Below are 23,349 nucleotides of genomic sequence, written 5' to 3'. Positions count from 1 at the left end.
TAAATACATAAGGATAATGACTAAACGACATGCAGGTGAGAACAATGAATGACTGGCAGTGATGAGGGCAGGGAATTATGGGAAGTGTAGTTTGTGACAGGTGACAAGTGAAACACAGGGCAGACAACAGGGATCCTTGATATGTCTTGCTTTCATAAGGAGCACATTCTAGACGCTCTTAAAAAAAAAGAGAAAACCCACAAAAACAGACAGTCCAAGGGGGGCACAAGGGGCACACAGACAGTCCAAGGGGGGCACAAGGGGCACACAGACAGTCCAAGGGGGGAACAAAGGGCAAACAGGCAAGCTGATAAGTTCTTTGAACTAGGCTCGCTCACATGTCATATGTTTAACCAATCGGCTCAATAGTTGAGCCTGAGACTGCACACACACACCCTTCAGTTTTTAAAGCTACACGATTACAGATTTTTGGTCCGAAATGAGCAAAATTTAATTAATGAGCTAGTACTACAAATAAAATGTCTTCCAACCTGTGTTTTTGCCGTACCCTGATTTACTATGGTAAGCATATAATAATTATTTATATTTTAGAGCTTTTGGGATGGATTGCCTGATAAATTGCATACTTCCAACATTCACCCATATGATTGCGTCATGTCTGTAAATTAAGAAAGGAGAACCTGTCTTCTACAGAATAGTGAGTTTGTGTTGCATTGGAAGGTGTGGTAGAAACTTGAAGCTTAAACTTGTAGCCACAGTAAATGAGCTACATTGACCATGGATTTTAAAAAAAAGGCAACCCTCTGGGGAATCACCCACTGTAAAAAATTAAGACATTTTGACAGAGAAGAGTCCACAAGCAAAAAGGTTGAGTGTCAGAGCCCGTTAAAATGTTAATTAAGTAAGTGGAGAAAAAGTTTTTTAATGTCATGGACCCAAATATATGTTAACCATGTTTTTTTTATAGTAATATTGTAGTAACCATGACTCCTTTGACCATGATTTAATTGGTAGAAAACATGCTTTTGATACAGTTAACGGTTACAGTTAATAGTTTTACTACATTAATACTGTAGTATCCATGTAGTAACATCTCAGTAAGCGAGCTCAATGGTATCCACAACCAGAGATGGGACCAAGTCACACATGTGCAAGTCTCAAGTAAGTCCCAAGTATTTTTTTCTTGGGCAAGTCAAGTCCAAGTCAAGTCACCTTATTATTGTAATTTTACCTGCAGAATCTGATCATAATAAAGTGAAAAGACAAGATATAAGTAACTGTCAGTAAATTACAATACTCATGTTCAGTAAAATACATCATGGAATCAAACAAAATTGTAACTTCATAAAATTATTTATTTTTCACTTCTGCCAACAGTGTCTGAAATGTTTTAAATGTTCAACATTGAGTCCATAAAACAAATAACAGCTTAACATCCAACAGACTCCTCTCTGAACACCTCCCTCTCTCTCTCTCTCTCAAACACAGTTACGTACATTAAACTTTGTTACATTTCTCCTCTCTCTCTCACACACACACTCTCTCTCTCTCTCACACACTCTCTCTCTCTCTCTCTCACACACACACTCTCTCCCACACACACTCTCTCCCACACACACTCTCTCCCACACACTCTCTCTCCCACACCCACACTCACTCACTCTCGCGCTCGCGCTCACACACACACACACTCACTCTCGCGCTCGCGCTCTCACACTCCCGCACTCACTCTCACACACACTCTCTCTCCCACACTCCCACACCCACACTCACTCACTCACTCACACACACACACTCATTCTCGCGCTCTCACACTCCCACACACACACACACACTCAGAGTACATCCATAAGCCTATTTTTGCAATGTCTGTGAGTGGGAAACGTTGAGGTACCAGCGCGCGTGAACGTCATGGCAACGTACAAAACAAAGTACCTCGCGCGGGAAACACTTAAATGCGCGTAACTAACGTAAATCAAGCAGGCTAGTATGCAGCATAAGCCACGAAGTGTTGGCGAAATAAAAAATTAATGGACAGATTTTTTTTTTCCAGAAAACGTCTTGCACAAAATAAATTCAAGCACTTTCAAGGACCTGTATCTATGTATGTTTATTTTCAAGAACTTTCCAGGGCCTTGAATTTTATTTTTCAGATTCACAAACTTTCAAGGATTTCAAGGACCCGTGGGAACCCTGCTATTATTACATTAGCTAACTACCAACTAACCAGGTAAAATTAACAAATTGACAAGCACTTACTGGGCAGAATGACTCTTCAAATGGCGGATCGAAATTGGAGGTTGTCGTCTGGCTGTCCGCGATCTTAACGTTGCATGTCTTGCAAAGCGCTGTTCGTCTTTTACCATCTTGATAATAATTTTTGAAGCCGAAGCGTATGACCCTCGGTAACGCTACTCCTCCGGCTGACATGTTGATGGGTTATCTGATCTAAGTGGGCGTGGTGTGCGTAAGGTACAGAGGGCATGGCTGAAGATAGCCTATAGTGTCGTGATCCAGTCATGACAAAACTATTCTCAGCCTGCGCTCCAGCTGGATCAAATTTATTTTTTAAAATAATTTATATATTTTATATTCAAACTGAAAACATGATGTGATTAACACTCAAGTCATTCAAGTCTTCGTGTCTCAAGTCAAGTCAAGTCCCGAGTCTTTAACTTCCAAGTCCGAGTCAAGTCTCAAGTATTTTATTTTTTGTCAAGTCACAAGTCATAAAAATAGCGACTCGAGTTGACTCGAGTCCAAGTCACCAAGTCACAAGTCCCCATGTCTGTCCACAACCCACTGGGAAATTCTTTGGTTGAGATAGCCAGACCCTTTGAACATCCTCCAAAGGGCTCTTCAGACAGCCTCCTTTGGTCGATGGACTTGCATAATGCCCTTACAGGGCAAAGTATGTGCAGTTTCTTAGCCTCATTCGACTCTAGGAGAGGAGGAGAGAACACTTGCAGGGAAACCACCTGAACCCTAAAGGGGGTGGCCAGCAATTTGGCCACATAACCTTCTCTGGGCTTGAAAATGTCTTTTGACAAGCCCAGTTCAAACTCAGTGATAGAGTCGTTGACATATAAGGCATGATGGTTCCTGACAGATTTGACTGAAGCCAAAGCGAGTAGCAGCACACTCTTCAAAAAGAATATGCATTAGCTCACCGCTTCGAATGGCTAAAACAGGGAACCTGTAAGTTCATTTAATATCAGCTCCAAGTCCCAGACAGGGACGGTAGTGGAGCAAGAGGGTCTTTGCTATCTCACACCACACAGAAATTTGATGACCAAAGGGTGTTTACCCACACAAAAAACCACCCAAGGGTTCTTGGTCGGTCGTCATGTCAGTGACATACACTTTACCATGGATTGAGGGAGTCCTGCATTCCAGCGCTCTTGCAAAAAGCAAAGTATTGTCTACACAAGGCAAGACACTCTATCCTCACCATAGAAGGAACACAAAATTCGCAATTTTGGGGCATGCAGCTGCCTCGTTGAAGGGGCCTACAGTATGGTATCAAGCACCGGCTTTGACAACCCTAATGTGCCAGATGAACACAGGAGCACATTAAGTATCCACAGCTCCAGCAGGAGATGGGAGACCAGGCCTTTGGACAGGAGGGAACACATATTTGCATTTTGCTGGCCATTTGTGTGATGCCTAGAGGAGTCTGTTTGTCCAACTCTGTCCTCTTAGACGAGTGTTGCGCTGGGCCAAAAATACTCGCGGTTCAATTGATATATGAATGCAACATGGACCAAAGATGTCTAAACGGACCAAAAACGGGAAGTATTTGCCTTATACTGACCTCAAGCATACCTGGTTCTTCTCATCATAGGAGCTATGTTACCCATTATAGTTCAGTACAGGTGTCAGAACTGCCGTCAGCCGTCCTTGCAGCATATCTTCATTTGTGTGTACAATGGAGGAATTCCTGGCACTGTTTTGACTCCTTATTAGCTCTTCATTTGATCTCAGCTGGTACAAATACCACCATATATGCATATATAAATATAAAGATTTGTTTTGAATGATCAGCAAGTTCCGTCACAAAATATAGGTAACAGGATCATTAGCATACAAAATCGCCATGTCCAAAACCATATGGAGGAGAACTGAAGCACATGCTCACTCTAACATGATCAGTACCATCTGGAAACCCCTGCCACTGTGCACATAGGTTCTTCTGTGACTGTCATGACTGCATGCCACCCACCTCTGGTGGGCGGTCGCCCTACACGAACTTAATCAATTAGAGTTGGTGGGCTTTGTGAAGCCGCAATCAGGTCTGTAATTTGCCATCAACAATAGTAAAAACAGGGCAAAACCATGCTGTTACTTAGGAGATGTCACACTCTCATTCCCAGCTAACATAAGCAGAGAAAGCAAGATGCAAGTTTTTGACAAATTTAGCAACGGGTGCCACCCTCAGACACCAAAAACCGGCAAATTTTTGGTAGGCCACCCATAAACCTGCCAATTGACTAGGCAGAGTCTTGTTGGCATGAGCACAAATTTACAGAACAACACATTTAAGAAGCGCCACAAAGGAACAACGACAGAGACCTTAACTCTCACAGAGTAGGGAGAATGTCAAGTCATAAGCTGGAAAGAACGTTACAGGTGGAGAAACTCTGAGGTGCACCAATCTGGTGAACACCATTCGTCCTCCCCTTTTTTTTTTTTTTTTTTTGGAGGCTCAATCAAGAAATTTCAAGCAACTCAGTCTCAGCGCTTTCTTTGTCCTTTTTTACTGCCCACGGGTGAAATTACAGTAAGTGTGATTTGAGTGTGACAGTAAGTGTTACAGTAAGTGTGACATGTACACACCTGAGTGTGTACATGTCTCACTAATGAAAGCCCAGCAACAAAATATACCTGTGTAACGAACCCCGCTCCTCTAGTTCACCCCGCTTCATCGAGCTCACACGCTCGCTCCCAATCACCCCCCTCTGGCTCTCACGCTCGCTCCCAATCACCAGAGTATTAGTTTCACCCGCACTCGTCCCAATCACTAGATTATTAGTCTCACCTGCACTGTTCGTTTTCCCCTATATATACGCTGCCCTTTCGTTTCACGTTTGTTGGTTATTGTTTAGTTTACCCCTTCGCTTTGCCAGCTCTATTGTTCCCCTAGCTCCCCTGTCTATTCAACTTGCTTGTCTTATTCGATTTACTGATTCTGATTTCCCCGGCTTCGACCTTACGCTTTCCTCGACCACTCTTCTGTAGATTTGCCCCTTTGCCATATCCTGATTCCCCGGCTTCGACCTTTCGCTCCCCCACGACGACTCTTCTATGGATTTGCCCTTTTGTACTTTTGCCTGCTCTGAAATAAAAGCAGTTTTCATTTACATTGTGACTGTCTCTTCTTGTGCGGGTTACAACCTGACAGCATCACCACCACTGAACGTGAAAGTTAGCGGTGCTTGCAATGAACACAATCAATCTTAGCAATTATTCTGTCAGTGTGGATTTTGCTCAGGTGATAAACAGATCTCATGCCTGACAGAGATAATCGGCAGTCAAGTCATTTTTATTTGTATAGTGCTTTTCACAACACACATCATTTCAAAGCAGCTTTACAGAAGATCAGACATTAACATAAGTTAAAACTGTAATATCTATAATGGTTTAGAGTTATCATTGTGTAGTTTGATGAAATACGATTGTGAATTGTGTTTAAAATAAGTACTTTAATATTCATTGTATTTATAACCCCAGTGAGCAAGCTGAAAGCGACTGTGGCAAGGAACACAAAACTCCAGTTCCCCTCTGGCTAACATTATGAATATAATGTAAATATTACTGATGTATAGTGCAAGTCATGGTTTAAAATTATTAAACTAAGTAAGTGTTAAGGGTCAGTGTTTAAACAAAGATTTTGTATGAACTGTAAGATTAATGACCAATGTCTTTGAAGTCCATCCTGGATTAAATGCAATTTTCCTTGTTAGTTGGCTGATGAAGGCTTTTGTTGACAATTAATTGATAGTCGATGTATTCCATTATAAGAGTGTAGTCCATCAATAGACCGAGGTGATGCAGGCCGAGATCAGTGAGGTGCATCGCAGTTCAACCAGGATGATAGTTGTGGTGAGGTCTGTCCTAAGTCCAAGGTTCAGGCAATGGCATATGAAGTATCCCATGTCTTATGGTTGGAGTTCATCATCCTCTAAAGTAATAGAATGAAGTGATGTTTTAATGGCGCCGGCTGCTAATAGTCATCATCACACAGCGACACGTAGGAATCCAAAATGAAGCAGGAATAGAGCTGGATCCAGTCGGTTCTGGTAACCTCAGGATAGGAGTCCCGAGTTTGAGACAGGGAAACAAATAAAATAATATTAGCATAGATGCCATTAAATTTATTGCAGAGTTATAAATCATGATCAATGTTTCTGGTTTCAGCAGACCTAACTAAAGCAGCCTAATTGTGAGTTGAAGGATAAATTAGGTGTATGCCTGGCTAACTAGATGAGTCTTTAGTCTAGACTTAAACTGAGTGAGTGTTTCTGAATCTCGAACAGGAAGGAGGGGTTAGGGAGATTATTACACAGTTTAGGAGCCAAATATTAAAAGGATCAACCTCCTTTTGTGGATTATGATATTATAGGAACTATTAACAGGACAGAATTTTGCGCATTATTTAGTTTTTCGTCAACATAGAGCATGTGTCGTAATTTAGCAATCTTTCTTAGGTGGAAGAATGCTGTTCTACAAACATTGGTAATTTGATTTTCAAAGTATAGATTGATATCAAACATATCACCTAAGTTCTTCGCTGTTGAAGATGATGTAACAGTACATCCATCGAGTGTAAAATTATATTTTAGCTGCTTATTTTTTTAGAGGTTTTTGGTTCAATAATTGTTACCCCTATTTTAATTTCATTGGTACACTCTCATCAGGTTTTGAAGAAATATTAAGTTGGGTATTGTTATAATGCAGACAAGGGCAGACAAGGAGTGGGATCTAAATGCGGGTTCTTTATTTTAAATCAAAGTGAATACAAAAAAAGCAGGAACAAAAGAAACATCCACGGGGGGAAAACTGAAACTAAAACATGAACACATCGGAGACACACGGAACGGGGAAAACACGGCAGGATGAACACAGTTGGAAGGGTAGAAACATTAAACAGGAGAGAGACATTCGTAAACATTCAACGATCGACAAGGGAATGGAAAACAAACAGGGTTTAAATACACATGGTAATGGAACTAAACGACAAACAGGTGAAAACAATGAGTGAATGCAGGCAGTGAAGAGGGCAGGGAACTATGGAAAATGTAGTGCATGACAGTCACATGTGAAACGCGGGGCAGACAACAGGGAATCGTAACAGAATCCCCCCTCAAAGGATCAGATTCCAGACAATCCTAAACAAAACAAAAAAAAAAAAAACACAAAAAACAGAATCGTCCAGGGAGTGGAGGGGGGCTAGCAGACCAAAAGAGGGCACCAGGTGCAAACAGACAGTCCAAGGGAGCACAAGGGGCAGACAGACAGTCCAAGGGGGCACAAGGGGCAAAAACAGTCCAAGAGAGCACAAGGGGCAGACAGACAGTCCAAGGGGGCACAAGCGGCAAACGGACAGTCCAAGGGGGCACAGAGGGCAAATAGGAAGTCCAAGGGGGCACAGAGGGCAAGAAGGCAGTCCAAGGGGCAGGGACAGGTTCAGGAGGCCTGGGAGGCGGCCACAGGACAGCCATGGGGAACTCCGAGGGCGGAGCCGAGGTAGGCGGAGCCATGGAAGTTTCTGGTAGCGGAGCCATGGAGGGCGGAGCTGTGGAAGACCCAGGTGGCAGAGCCATGGGTGGCTCAGGAGGTGGAACCGTAGAAGGCTCTGGAGTCGGAGTCGTGGGAGGCTCAGGAGGCGGAATAGAGGGAGGCTCTGGAGACGGAGCTGAGGGAGGCTCAGGAGGCGGAGCTGAGGGAGGTTCTGGAGGCTCAGTAGGCGGAGCTGTGGGAGGCTCAGGAGGCGGAGCCGAGGGAGGCGGAACCATGGAAAGCTCTGGAGGCTCAGGGGGCAGAGCCGTGGGAGGCTCAGGAGGTGGAGCTGAGGGAGGCGGAGCCGAGGAAGGCTCGGGAGGCTCAGGAGGCGGAACCATGGAAAGCTCTGGAGGCTCAGGAGGCGGAGCTGAGTGAGGCTCAGGAGGCAGAGCAGAGGGAGGCTCAGGAGGCGGAGCCGAGGAAGCCAAAGCCGCGGAAGGCTCGGGAGGCGGAGCCAAGGGAGGTGGAGCTGTAGGGGGCTCTAGAGGCGGAGGCCTGGAAGGCTCGGGAGGCGGAGCCTAGGGAGGTTGCACCGTAGGAGGCTCTAGAGGCAGAGCCGTGGAAGGCTCGGGAGGCGGAGCCGAGGGAGGTGGCGCCGTAGGAGGCTCGAGAGGCGGAGACCTGGAAGGCTCTGAAGGCGGAGCCGAGGGAGGTGGCGCCATAGGAGGCTCTGGAGGCGGAGCCCTGGAAGGCTCTGGAGGCGGAGCCCTAGAAGGCTCTTGAGGCTCTGGAGGCGGAGCCATAGGAGGCTCGGGAAGCGGAGCCCTGGAAGGCTCTGGAGGCGGAGCCCCAGCAGGCTTGGGAGGCAGAGCCGTAGGAAGCTCGGGAGGCGGAGCCGTGGGAGGCTCGGTTGGCGGAGCCCTGGGAGGCTCGGGAGGCGGAGGCTCAGGAGGCGGAGCCGTAGGAGGCTCGGGATGCGGAGCCCTGGGAGGCTCGGGAGGCGGAGCCGTGGGAGGCTTGGTTGGCGGAGCCCTGGGAGGCTCGGGAGGCGGAGCCGTAGGAGGCTCGGGAGGCGAAGCCCTGGGAGGCTCGGGATGCGGAGCCGTTGGAGGCTCGGGAGGCGGAGCCTTAGGAGGCTCGGGATGCGGAGCCCTGGGAGGCTTGGGAGGCGGAGCCCTGGAAGGCTCGGGAGGCGGAGCCCTGGGAGGCTATTATTTTTTACATATAAACGGGAGATTTGAAATCAGTCTATAATTAGCCAGTTCTCCAGGATCAAGTTGTGGCTTCTTAATAAGTGGTTTGATAACTGCCATTTGAAAGTTTCTTGGGACATGTCCTAACCATAGCGAGGAGTTAATGATATTAAGAAGAGGTTCTGAGATTACAGGAGATACCTCTTTTAAGAGCTTAGTTGGTATAGGATCTAACAAACATGTTGTGGCTTTTAATGTTTCGTTTTGTTAGCGCTTCATGACCTATGACATTGAAGGATTGAAGTTGCATGTGAGGAAAATTATGAGACACTGTTTTCTGAGGTGCTATGGCAGACAATTGCATAATTCCAATTTTATAGATTATTTAAATTTTATCAGTAAAGAAATTAATGAAGTCATTACTCTTGTGCTGCAATGTAATATCTGGTTCTGTTGATGCTTTTTCCTAACCAATTTAGCCACAGTACTGAATGAACACCTATGATTGTTGTGGTTATTTTCTATGAATTTGCTAAAATATGCTGACCTGGGAGCTTTTTGTGCCTGTCTGTAACTACAGACACTATCCTTCCATGCACGATGAAATACCTCTAATTTGTATTCTTCCACTTGCGCTCTATTTTCTGAGCTGCTCTCTTGAGAGCATGGGAGGTGGCCACAGGACAGGGACTGGATCAGGGGGTCTGGGAGGCGACCTCAGGACAGGTATTGGATCAGGGGGCCTGGGAGGCGGCCGCAGGACAGGGACTGGATCAGGAGGCCTGGGAGCGGGCGGAGTCATGGAAGGCAGAGCCGTGGAAGACTTCAGGGGTGGAGCCATGTAAGGCGGAGCCGTGGAAGGCTCAAGGGGCGGAGCCCTGTAAGGCGGAGCCATGGAAGGCTCCAGGGGCGGAGCCCTGTAAGGTGGAGCCGTGGAAGGCTCAAGGGGCGGAGCCCTGGAAGGTGGAGCCGTGGAAGACTCGGGAGGCGGAGACGTGGAAGGCTCAGGGGGCGGAGCACTGGAATGTGGAGCCGTGGAAGACTCGGTAGGCGGAACCCTGGAAGGCGGCGACGGAACTGGGCTCACAGTGCCACTCACCACCACGCCCCGCCCTAGTGCCTTTCTTCCCAGAAGTGCACGAGGATCTGACGAGTTCATAAGAGGCAACTTTCACTGCCCGGTCCCGATTTCTCGGCTCCACCACTTGGCGGTGCGCCCAGTGGATAAGGCACCTATGCCAGCAGAGCACCGTCACATGGCACGGCCCGAAATTCCCGTCCAAGGCCTATAGGTTCACATCATCTCTGGCGGCCAGAGCCTATGGTGCCACTGGACAAGCCGCCTCCACCCTGCACGCCATGGCTCTCCTGAAAGCCTACCAAGCTATGTCTGAAAGAACAGCACGAGGGTAGATCTGCCCCGGAATTGATGCAGGAGCTGTGCTCAGTGACCGACCATGCCCTCCATGCAACGAAGGTCACAGCGCAGTCTCTCGGGCTGACGATGTCCACTCTGTTGGTCCAGGAGCGCCATCTGTGGCTAAACCTGGTCGAGATGAGCGAGGCCGACAAGACACGCTTCCTGAACACCCCCATCTCCCAGGCCAGCCTATTCGGCGACACCATCTGGGAATTTGCCCAGCAGTTCTCGTTGGTCAAGCAACAGATGAAGGCCATTCAACACATCCTGTCCCGGGGTGATCTCCCTGCGGCCCTGCCCCGGCATCAAGCCCCCCGCAGGAAGCAGACTCCACCCGTCTCACGGCCGGCCGCAAAGAAGAAAACATACAAGCGCCCCTGAGACGGGTGACCCAGGGATGCGACAATCCACTGCCCTGCATCTGGTAAGAAGACCACTACATCCCCCAGTGGAAGGCCGAGAGGAGAATATTTTGCTCCCTATTCATTTTGTTTTGCCACACGCTCCAATAGCTGCTGTACCCAAACATTCAACAAAAGCAATTTCCTCATTTCCTGGGTCATATAACCGGTGTGTTCGGCAGTCACCCAGACCACTGGCTTCTGTCTCTCTCTGGCAGGTACAGCGTCTCGGCGGCAGCCTCCCTGCCCCCGTGCACCAAGTTGTGGCACACATGTACTCAAACCCGAATGGCTCCGGTGGACAGCATAGACGAAGTACCTCCTCCCCCTTCTCTTCCGATCCGCTGGTGAGTACCAGGAGGGAGGTAAGTGCTTTGATGTCTCTCGACTCAGCACCACCAAAGGGCTCAAACCCTGTCAATGTGGCTTCCCTGGCTCTGACCCGCCATGAGGCCCCATCCGCCGGTACGTCCAATGAAATTGTTCCACTGGTCCCCCTTGCCCGGAGCTTGGACATGTGGCTTATGCTCTCCAACCCGTTGCGATGGCTGACCCGGACCGTCCGACTCGGCTAAGCGATTCAATTCACCAGGCTCCTGACCAGGTTTGCCTGACCACAGTGAAGGGCGAGACAGCCGCCACCTTGCAAGCAGAAATTTCCACAAATCTACGGAAGCATGCGATAGAGCCTGTCCCTCCAGCCGAGATGAAGAAGGGGTTTTACTGCCCCTACTTCATTGTACTGAAAAAAGGCGGTGGGTTGCAGCCAATCTTGGACTCACGGGTTGTGAACCGGGCCTTACACAATACTTCCACGTCTCGATTCTACATCGTCACAGACCTTTCCTGTGGCTTGCGTTTGAGGGCCGGGCGTACCAGTACAAAGTCCTCCCTTTCGGCCTTTCCTTGTCCCCTCATGTCTTCACGAAAGTCGCAGAGGCTACCCTTCTCAACTACCTCAACGACTGGCTAATCCTAGCCCCCTCTCGAGACACATTGTGTTCGCACAGGGACCTGGTGCTCATGCACCTCAGCCAACTAGGGCTTTGGGTCAATTGGGAAAAGAGCAAGCTCCTCCCGGTTCAGAGCATCACTTTTCTTGTTCTGGAGTTGGACTCGATGACAGCGCGTCTCACGAATAAGCACGCCCAGTCTGTGCTGACCTGTCTGAAGGCATTCAGACAGAAGACTGCGGTCCCACAGAAATTATTTTCATGGGGCCTATGGTGTTCTCGGCGGTGGCCACAACACTCGGGTTGTTGCATATGTGACCGCTCGGACTCGAGTTCCGAGATGGGCATAGCACCACGGGACACATTGCGTGGCCATCACTCCGATCCGTTGCTGCCTCGTCAGCCTTTTAAGACATAAGGACAAAATTTGTTTTGTGTCAAACTAAAAACAGTTCAAAGCTTCAAAGATCCAGTCATCAAAGATGTCTGTTCAATCTCTCTGTCTTGGATAGAGTTTTTAGCATTTGATGGTTAGGCCAAATCTCATGCCTCATGTCTCCCAAATGTCTCATGCTCCCTTATTAGTCTAATTTTAATTGTAGCAAATTGGTTATATAGAAAGACAAAGAATGTCTTCTTTCTGAGTGGGGTTTTTTGTCCTTTGTTCGCGAGACAATTTACAATCCACAGATAAACTTTTATTAGTTCTTTTGTACTCATAGGTAATTTACGCCCAGCTTTGCTAGACTTTTTTGCATCCTCTTGGCAGAGTCTGTATTTTGAGATGTTTGAAGAATTTCCGGGGCGCCTCTGTATAATTTATCTTAATCTTCCTCTGTTTTCAAGCGCTTCAGATCTTACAGAGTTGTTGGGCTTGACCCCCTCCTATCCTCCCCTTCCAAACACTCACCATTTTACCTACTTTTCCACTGATTTCAAGAACCAATTTTAAAGTCTGGTCTGTGAACAACTGTTGAAACTGTAAGCCATCAACTGTTATATATAAATCCTCACTTAAATTTCAAAATGATATATTGTTTTTTTTAGGTTCAAGAGAAAACACAGTTGATGTGAGGATTGTGCTGCTTGGAAAAACTGGAATTGGAAAGAGTGCAACAGGAAACACCATCTTAGGAAGAGAAGCATTTAAAGCTGAAGCATCTTCTGAATCAGTGACCAGTGAATGTCAGAGAGATACAGCAGAAATCAACGGCAGACACATCACTGTGATTGACACTCCAGGACTGTTTGATACTGAACTCAGTCATGAAGACATCCAGAGAGAAATCACTAACTGCATCTCAATGATACTGCCAGGACCTCATGTGTTCATTATTGTGTTGAATTTAGGACAACGATTCACTCAAGATGAGGCGAAATCAGTGAAGATCATTCAAGAGACATTTGGTGAAAACTCTTTAATGTACACAATGATACTCTTCACCAGAGGAGATTATCTGAAGAATAAAACCATTGAACAGTGGCTGGGAAAACCAGGATCTGTGATTAGAAACCTGATTGAACAATGTGGAAACAGATTCCATGTGTTCAATAATAATGAGACTAGAGATCGCACACAGGTTTCTGAACTACTGGAGAAAATAGACGTCATGGTGACAGCAAACGGAGACAGTTACTACTCATGTAAGATGTTCAGACAGATGGAGAGAGAACGACAAGAAAAACAAATGAACATAATGATGGAGAGAGTCGAGACACTGAACAGAGAGAGAGAAGAACTCTTGACCAAACATGAAGAAGAGAAAGAGAGAATGAAGAAGATGATGGAGGAAGAGAGACAGAATCATGAGAAAGAGAATAAGAGAAGAAAAGAGAAATTTAGAGAGCGAGAAGAACAATTAAAAAGAGAAATGAAAGAAAAAGAGGAGCAAGAGAGAAATATGAGAAGAGAACGAGAGGAATGGGAGAAACAGAAACAAGAGGAGAAACTGAGGAGAGAAGAAGAGGAGGAGAAAAAGAGAAAGAAAGAACAAGAAATGTGGGATGAATATAATCAGAGAATTAAACAACAGAGAGATGAAATACTGAAAGAAAAAGAGAGAATAGAAAGAGAGAAAGAAGATCTTCAGTCCAAATATGAAACAGAGAAAGAGAGAATGAAGAAGATGATGGAGGAAGAAAGACAGAATCAAGAGAAAGAGAGGAAGAGAAGAGAAGAGGATTTTATAGAGAGAGAAATCAAATACAGAACAGAAATAAAAGAGAAAGAAGAACAAGAGAGAAAGATGAGAGACAAGATGAAACAAGAACGAGAGACACTTAAACATGAAATGAAAGAAAAAGAGAGAATTGAAAGAGAGAAAGAAAATCTTCAGATGAAACATGACACAGAGATCAACAGAATAATGATGACTTTAGAAAATGAAAGAGAGAATCTTCAGGAGAGAAAGAGGAGAGAAGAACAATATAAAACAGAAATAAAAGAGAAAGAAGAGTGTGAGAGAGAGGTGAAAGAAGAGATGAGAAGAGAACGAGAGGAATGGGAGAAACAGAAACTGAAGAGAGAAGAAGAGTTTAATGAGAGAGAAGAACGATATAAAACAGAAATAAAAGAGAAAGAAGAGTGTGAGAGAGAGATGAAAGATGAGATGAGAAGAGAACGAGAGGAGAAACTGAAGAGAGAAGAAGAGATTAATGAGAGAGAAGAACGATATAAAAGAGAAATAAAAGAGAAAGAGGAGTGTGAAAGAGAGATGAAAGATGAGATGAGAAGAGAACGAGAGACAATTAAACATGAAATGGAGGAACTGATGAGAGAAAAAGAGAAAGTAAAAACAGAAAAAGAAAATCTTCAGATCAAGTATGACACAGAAATAGACAAACTGATGAACAGAATAGAGAATGAAAGAGAGAATCATGAGAAAGAGATGAAGAAAAGAGAAGAGGAATTTAGTAAGAGAGAAGAAAGCATAATTCAAATAAAAGAAGAAGAGTTTGAGAGAAAACTGCAAGAGGAAACCGAGAAACAGGTGGAAAATCTGAGAAGGGAAGAAGAAAAAGAAAAACATAAACTTAAGGGTAAGTTGAGCCATCTAGATGTAATCAATAAAGTCTAATTAATATTAAATCAATTGACCGCTCTATTGGCAGGAAAATAACTTTATAGTGCATTAACTTATCCCAATTCTTTACTCTTCTTCTACGTATTTAAATTGCCAAGGAGGAGTACGGTGACACCCAATGTTAAACCTGGTGAGACAAATTATCTTCTGGAGCAAGTCATGTCTCCTGTTGTTATGTACAATGAATGCCCCCGGCCACCTAATTTAGTCTTGCTTCTGGCTGACTGGGGAAATGTAAGGCTCCATCCTCAGACAGTTCAGAGGATTTGGAAGGTATTCGTGGATGCCGAGGGACAGTTGAAGTCAGAAGTTTACATACACTTAGGTTGAAGTCATTAAAACTTATTTTTTAACTATTCCACATATTTAATATTAGCAAACTATAGTTTTAGCAAGTAATTTAGGACATCTACTTTGTGCATGACACAAGTAATTTTTCCAACAAATGTTTGCAGACCGATTGGGCGTCAGAAGTTCCAGAGGGTCAGAAGTTTGCATACGCTAAGTTAACTGTGCCTTTAAACAGCTTGGAAAAATCCAGAAAATTATGTCAAGCCTTTAGACAATTAGCCAATTAGCTTCTGATAGGGGGTGTACTGAATTGGCATTGTACCTGTGGATTTATTGTAAGACTTACCTTCAAACTCAGTGCCTCATTGCTTGACATCATGGGAAAATCAAAAGAATTTTGCACCAAACTACATTCAGATGAACGTAGTTTGGTGCAAAAAGTGCACATTTATCCCAGAACAACAGCAAATGAACTTGTGAAGATGCTGGAGGAAATAGCCACATCTAGATCCACAGTAAAACTAGTCCTATATCAATATAACCTGAAAGACTGCTCAGCAAGGAAGAAGCCACTGCTCCAAAACCACCATAAGAAAACCAGACTACAGTTTGCAAGTGCACATGGGGACAAAGATCATGGGGATCAAATGTCCTCTGGTCTGATGAAACAAATATTGAACTGTTTGGCCATAATGACCATCGTTATATTTGGAGGAAAAAGAGTGAGTCTTGCAAGCCAAAGAACATCATCCCAACCGTGAAGCATGGGGGTGCAGCATCATGTTGTGGGGGTGTTTGCTGCAGGAGGGACTGGTGCACTTCACTAAATAGATGACATCATGAGGAAGGAAAATTATGTGGGTATATTGAAGCAACATCTGAAGACATCAGCCAGGAAGTTAAAGCTCGGTCGCAAATGGACAATGACCCCAAGCACACCTCCAGAGTTGTGGTGAAATGGCTTAAGGACAACAAGGTCAAGGTATTGGAGTGGCATCACAAAGTCCTGACCTCAATCCAATAGAAGATTTGGGGGCAGAACTGAAAAAGTGTGTGAGAGCAAGGAGGCCAACAAACCCGACTCAGTTACACCAGTTCTGTCTGGAGGAATGGGACAAAATTCCAGCAAATTGTTGTGAGAAGCTTGAGGAAGGAAACCCAAAATATTTGACCCAAGTTCAGAATCAGAATCAGAATCAGCTTTATTATCAAGTATGCTTACACATACAAGGAATTTGTCTTGGTGACAGGAGCTTCCAGTGTACAACAATACAAACAATACCAAAAACAGCAGCAAGACATAGGTAATTAAAAACAAAAAAGAATACAAAATAAATAATTATACATATACGTACATACACTCACCTTCATACATACCCACATACACACACACGTAGTGCAAATCTAATACAATCTGTTATATAAAGAACAAAAATACAGTGTATTATGTACAGTGCAATGTATGTAATGGCAGAAGTGGATAAGTTGGATAATATAAATAGACTTAAACTGTGTATTGCACATAATTATTGCTCAATGGGGCAATTTAATTGTTCATGAGATGGATAGCCTGAGGGAAAAAACTGTTCCTGTTCAAACAGTTGAAAAAGGTAGTGGGCAGGGTGAGTGGGGTCCAGAGTGATTTTTACAGCCTTTTTCCTCACTCTGGAAGTGTATAGTTCTTGAAGCGGGGGCAGGGGGCAACCAATAATCCTCTCAGCAGACCGAACTGTCCTTTTGTAGTCTTCTGATGTCTGATTTCGTAGCTGCACCAAACCAGACAGTTATTGAGGTGCAGAGGACAGACTCAATGACTGCTGAGTAGAACTGTTTCAGCAGCACCGGTGGCAGGTTGAACTTCCTCAGCTGGCAAAGGAAGTACAACCTCTGCTGGGCCTTTTTCACAATGGAGTCGATGTGTATCTCCCACTTCAGGTCCTGTGAGATGGTAGTGCCCAGGAACCTGAATGGCTCCACTGCTGCCACAGTGCTGTTCAGAATGATGAGGGGGGACAATGTTGGGGTGTTCCTCAATCCACAATCATCTCCACTGTTTTGAGCGTGTTCAGCTCCAGGTTGTTTTGACTGCACCAGACAGCCAGCCGTTCAACCTCCTTTCTATATGCAGACTCATCATCATCTCGGATGACAGTGGTGTCGTCTGCAAACTTCAGGAGCTTGACAGAGGGGTCCTTGGTGGTGCAGTCATTGGTGTACATAGAGAAGAGTAGTGGGGAGAGCACACAGCTCTGGGGGGCACCAGTGCTGATTGTACAGGTGCTGGAAGTAAATTTTCCCTGCCTCACAAGCTGCTGCCTGTCCGTCAGAAAGCTGGTGATCCACTGACAGGTAGAGGTGGGAACAGGGAGTTGGTTTAACTTAGTCCGGAGTATATCTGGGATGATTGTGTTGAAAGCCGAACTGAAGTCCACAAAAAGGATCCTTACGTATGTCCCCGGTCTGTCCAGATGTTGCAGGATATGATGCAATCCCATGTTGACTGAATCATCCACAGACCTGTTTGCTCGATAAGCAAATTGAAGGGGGTCCAGAAAGGGTCCAGTGATGTCCTTCAGGTGGGCCAACACCAGTCTCTCAAATGACTTCATGACCACAGATGTCAGGGCGACAGGTCTGTAGTCATTAAGTCATGTGATTTTAGGTTTCTTAGGGACAGGGATAATAACTGAGCGTTTGAAGCAGCATGGGACTACACACTGCTCCAGTGATCTATTGAAGATCTGAGTGAAGATGGGGGCCAGTTGGTTAGCACAGGAACAAAGGCACGCTGGTGAGATGCCATCTTGGCCTGGAGCCTTCCTTGACCTTTGCTTCCGAAAGACACGGCACACATCGTCCTCACAGATCTTGAGTGCAGGTAGTTTAGCAGGAGGAGGGGGGTTGCAGGAGGTGTTAATGGTTGTGTGAAATGAAGGTCCGAGTGCATGTGGGGTGTGAAATTGGGCCTTTCAAATCTGCAATAAAACACATTCAGGTCGTCAGCCAGTCGTTGGTCCACCACAGGGTTGGGGGTGGGAGTCCTGTAATTAGTAAGGCCACTCCACACTGATACAGGGTCGTTAGCTGAAAAGTTGTTTTCCAGCTTCTCAGAGTAGTTTCTTTTAGCCACTCTGATTTCCCCATTCAGTGTGTTCCTGGCCTGATTATACAAGACTCTATCCCCACCCCTGTAAGCCACCTCTTTGGCATGACGAAGCTGTCTGAGCTTTCCTGTGAACCATGGTTTATCATTGTTGAATGATAAAGATGTCCTAGTAGGGATGCACATATCCTCACAGAAACTGATGTATGATGTAACAGTATCTGTGAGCTCGTCCAGGTCTGTAGCTGCAGCTTCAAAAACACTCCAATCAGTGCAGTCAAAGCAGGCTTGTAGTTCCAGCTCTGCTTCATTAGTCCATCTCCTTACAGTCCTTACTACTGGCTTAAGTTAAACAATTTAAATGCAATGCTACCAAATACTAACTAGTGCATGTAAACTGACCCACTGGAAATCTGATGAAAGAAATAAAAGCTGAAATAAATCATTCTCTCTACTATTATTCTGACATTTCATATTCTTAAAATAAAGTAGTGATCCTGACTTACCTTAGACAGGGAATGTATAAATAGAGTTTAAATGTATTTTTCTAAGGTGTATGTAAACTTCTTACTTCAACTGTAGACCTGCATACCTCCATCCTTACTATATGGTCTACACATAGTCTTCTCTGGTACTCGCATGACACAAGCTTGGATGCCTTAGCTCACAGATGACCACTGAAACGTGAATGTGCGTTTCCCCCACCCACCTGCTCCTTCAAGCATTGTAAGATACGGGAAGACAAGGAAACTGTAATAATAGTTGCTCCAAAATGGCCCAACAGCCATCGGTTCGTGTGGAGCTGTGGATGCTCCCCCATGGGAAAGTAATTTTTTAAGATGATCTGCTCTTGCAAGCTTGAGGCTCAGTCTGGCATCCTCAGCCAGAGCTGTGGAGACTGCATGCCTGGCCTGTGAGCTGGGCTTATCAGATGCTAAGTACACCCTTTGTGTTCGCGAGACTAAGGGTGCTTTCTCTTATAGTGCCAAATCAAATGAGCCAAACCCAGTTCAGGCACAGTGAACAAAAAATGGAACCATCTGCAAATTACCTCAGTGCTTTTGGTGTTCATAATGTATGTGGACATAAAAGAGGACCAAGTTCCTTTGGTGTTCTCTTAGCATTGATGTGGTCTCAGACCCCTTGTTGTTCACAACGCTCCTTAAAAACTCAGACCCCTTTGCAGAAATTATGAAATTGGCTATTAAAAAATTGGTATGCATATCATTTTGATTATTTTTAAATGTTAATATGTTTCCAGGTAATTAAAATGTGTCTCTCTTGTTGGTCAAGACAGCATTTACTTGGGATGGGCATTTGAGTAATTTTTTTGCTGTTTGTTTTTCTGTTGAAAATGTAGCTGTTAGCGAAGGTAAAAAAGAGTTTTTGACTCCCGAAAGAAAGAACCGATTCTGAACACCTGAAACGAGTCATTAATAATTCCAGACTTACTTCCTGTACTAACCTATATAATTCGGTTAAAAAACCCCACCTCTGGTCTTCATTGGCTGCTCGCGAACAGCTTTGACCCACCTTTAAAAACTACAATAAGCAGTTGACCTATCACAATAGACTGGGACATCTGACCAATCAGAGCAGATTAGACTCTTTGAAAGGAGGAGTTTAGAATGAACACTTCAGAAAGTGTTTTTTGAGTTTGGATGCATGTAAATCTTTTGTAGGAGACCTTCAAAACCATAATAGGTGCTCTTTAAGCTTTAAAGGTCTTAAACACAAATCATTGATCAGAAAATTAGCAAGAATTTAAGAAATAGATAAAGTAACTTAATATGGGATAGTTTTTCCCCTTTGATTTCTTTAAATGTTTAAAGAGGCCCTATGATGCTTTTTGTGATTTTACCTTTCCTTTAGTCTGTAATATAGCTGTTGGTGCATGTAAAAGTCTGCAAAGTTACAAAACACAAAGTCATGCCAAAGGGAGTCACTCTCTCCCACAGAAAACACTGCCCCTGAACTGCCTGAAACACAGAGGTGGGTAGAGTAGCCAAAAGCTTTTCTCAAATAAAAGAAACATTATTTAAAAAAAAATGAATTACACAAGTAAAAGTAATAATGTTAACACTTAACACAAAGTATCCATTAAATAGAGTACTTAAGTAGTGAGTAACTAGCTACTTTCATATATAACTTATTGGACGTTTGCTCTCCAATATACATGATACACATTTAACATGCATTACAGAATGATTAATAATATTAATAATACTATTAATATGACTGTAAATAATGTTCCAAACCATGTGAATTTTTTCACATGCATCAAATTAAAGGGATAGTTCACAAAACAAAACAAAATGTAATGCTTTCATTTATTCACTCTCATGTCATCCCCGATGTGTGTGACTTACTTTCTTCAGCAGAACACAAATGAAGAGCATGCATGAATTTAGTTCAGTGACGGTCAATAAAGGGTAATTTGCACCTTTTCTCTGTGTTTGGAAGCTTGTTGTCTATAAGAGAAAGCCGTCCGCATCTGTTAAACGCTGTGTACTCGCCAGTCTTGCACATGCAGAAATGCTCACAATCCTGATCGGCAGGGCAAAACATTGTCACTTAACGCAGATGTTTGCAAGGATTTACAGGTATACAGTAGGCACTGATATGCTGCAGCGCTGATATAAAAATGCAAACTTAGGAACTGAGGTCACAAGAGCCCACAGTTACAGATTCACCCTGAAAATAAATGAGTGTCACCATGACACATACAAGCCCACATTGTCACAATCTCTAAACTTTACCTCACTGTGATTTCTTAAGTCGGAGCTGCAATTTTAATCGTATGAAATGCTGTCAGGAGACGTCACAGAATAAGTGCAGTAGTTCACGTAATGAGGGCTGAAAACAGTTCTGGTGATTGTGAGGACCCACTTTAACGTCGATCTGAAGCATTTTCACCAACCAGGGCTGCGTTTGAAGAATTGTGTGCCATGTTCGGCCTCAAACTCTCACACACCTGTATCATCGGACGAGTGCAATCACGCTTTACAAGAGAGCGGTTGTTGATGAAGTCAATGGGGTAATTTTTGGAGAGTTTAAAGGCAAAAATGGGACACTTATAATTTTATAAAACTTGTGTATTATTTGTGCTGTAAATATTTTAAATATTTAACAAAGTTGTAAAGTTAGCTATAATTTTACACATAAAATTATGAAAGCATCAACAAAGTAAGGAATTTTATAAATACATAATTAAACATACTGTTTATGTCATACTTTAGAAACAATGAGTATTTATTGCATAAAGATTGGCCCCATTGACTTCCATTGTAAGTGTCTCACTGAAACACATTTTTATTTAAGGAGGGACGAGTCAAATACAGTTCTTGTGCTAATCAACATTATGCCACAAATGCTGTCGACTGAGCTGAACTTGCATTGAACCCGGAATATTCCTTTAAAATATCAGGACATCTGGGAATACATCTGATTATAAATATCACAATAAATCTTTGTTAAATATAAATACCTTCTTTAAAACCTTTAAACTTACAAACGAGGAACATCAGCAGTTTGTCAATCAGTGAAGTTTCAAGAGTTGTTGAGCAGACAGAACTGAAGACACAAACAGGGAAGGGTTTATTTTATTCATATTATTAACTGGAAGTGCCTTTATAGTTGTAGTTAAGTGAAGGGATTGTACTACTTGTGTTTATTTGAAATAATTAAACAGTCATGCATTTGTAACTGGACCTACTCGACCTGCTCCGAGCGGGATTCAGACCTGCGTTCACGGGAAGCGGCGCGCTAATGAGAAGACATCAGTCGCTACTGCACCTGTTGAGGTCAGGGGAGTGTAGTTTACACACAGATATCACGTACTTGCTGGCTCCTGTTAAACTTTATATCATTACTAGACACTCACAGTTTTGATACTGTAATCTCCAGGTATAATAAAATACTGCTGTGATCCAAACTATGACCTTTGGCCTCTTTTTACCCAGATATTGAAGAAAGCATCAACAAAGATTTTTCAAGAAGACATCTCCATTCTGCAAGAGAAGATGTATTAACAGTAAGTACTGATTAAATAAATATTTTATTATATGTGTATTCAATTTTATTAATTTCAGTTGAGAATTGAAAAATGTGAGTAAAATGTGGTAAAAATAAGGGAAAATGATGGAAAGCAATAGAGAAAAACAATGTGTTACACATATTAATATATGTTAATATCTACAAATAGTTTCATTTTATTTTAAATACAAATAAAAGCTCTCGTTTAATCTCTCCACAAGTCTATATTTGTTTTCAAGCAGTACATCTTTAACATTATTCTATATGTTTCACAGAAAACTGTAGAGGATCTTGGAATAGAAAGCAGAAAACTAAAACTTATGAGCGCACAGACAGATCATCTCTTTCACAGACTTCATCACAATCACACTAAACTGAGAGCTGTTGATGTTCTTCAAATAACACGATTCGTGGTTTATTATTGAATATGGAGAAGTTTGTTAAATTACCATACATTTCTACTGATGAACTAATACTTTTCACATTCATTAGAATTTAAAATGTCATGTCCTTGTGTTTATCATTAATATAACAGATTCATTTATTGGTGGATTTTGATTCCAGTGGTTCCAGTGTTTCCGATTCATGAGATCCAAACATTTCCAATAACTCCAGAGCGTTGTAAAGTCCAAAAGGCAAAATGTATTGAAAAAGATAGATGTAGTCATTTCCAAAATTCACAACATGTTTTTATCTAACAAAATATTCTGCCTCAATCCATGTTTGTGGCTATCCATGAATTTCAGAAACAACATTTTCACTGCGGTGAAAAAACATGCAGACTATAGGCCTACTCACTATATTTTCAATATATGTGTGTGTGTGTGTATATATATATATATAATTATAAAATAATACACTTTACATTTATATGCATATATATACAATATTTACAATATATGCTACACACATGCATACAAATGTATTGTAGGACTACAGTGAACCATCTGCTGGGAGAAAAGAGAATTGCAGCTTTGAACAGCACAAATAAACATGCCGCGGCCGTCAATTCACAGAATTAGAAGCAAAATACCTTTAAACTAGCTTTTCCTGGCGCGATTTTGAAAATGTAAGCGCACTGGGCGATAAAACTCAAATATCTAGGAAAAATCAAGAAAGTAGGGCCCTGGAATTTGATCGAGTGCAAAGATTTGTTTTTTCTTAAAGCACATTGATCAGATGACCGG

General features: G+C 43.4%; 1 protein-coding gene across 1 annotated transcript in view; it reads left to right on the top strand.

The window, feature by feature from the left end:
• Positions 1-23,349, top strand: part of LOC127648264 (interferon-induced very large GTPase 1-like) — a 33,438-nt gene that overhangs the window by 1,221 nt on the left and 8,868 nt on the right. Inside the window, exons 2-3 of the mRNA XM_052132848.1 lie at positions 12,698-14,689; positions 22,090-22,160. Of these exons, the coding sequence (XP_051988808.1) occupies positions 12,698-14,689; positions 22,090-22,160 (2,063 nt within the window). The remainder of the gene's footprint in view (positions 1-12,697; positions 14,690-22,089; positions 22,161-23,349) is intronic.

This window comes from Xyrauchen texanus, chromosome 8, assembly GCF_025860055.1.
Source record: "Xyrauchen texanus isolate HMW12.3.18 chromosome 8, RBS_HiC_50CHRs, whole genome shotgun sequence".
Taxonomy (NCBI): Eukaryota; Metazoa; Chordata; class Actinopteri; order Cypriniformes; family Catostomidae; genus Xyrauchen; species Xyrauchen texanus.
The sequence above is the reverse complement of the archived record's forward strand: the minus strand, read 5'-3'. Positions and strand labels throughout refer to the sequence as shown.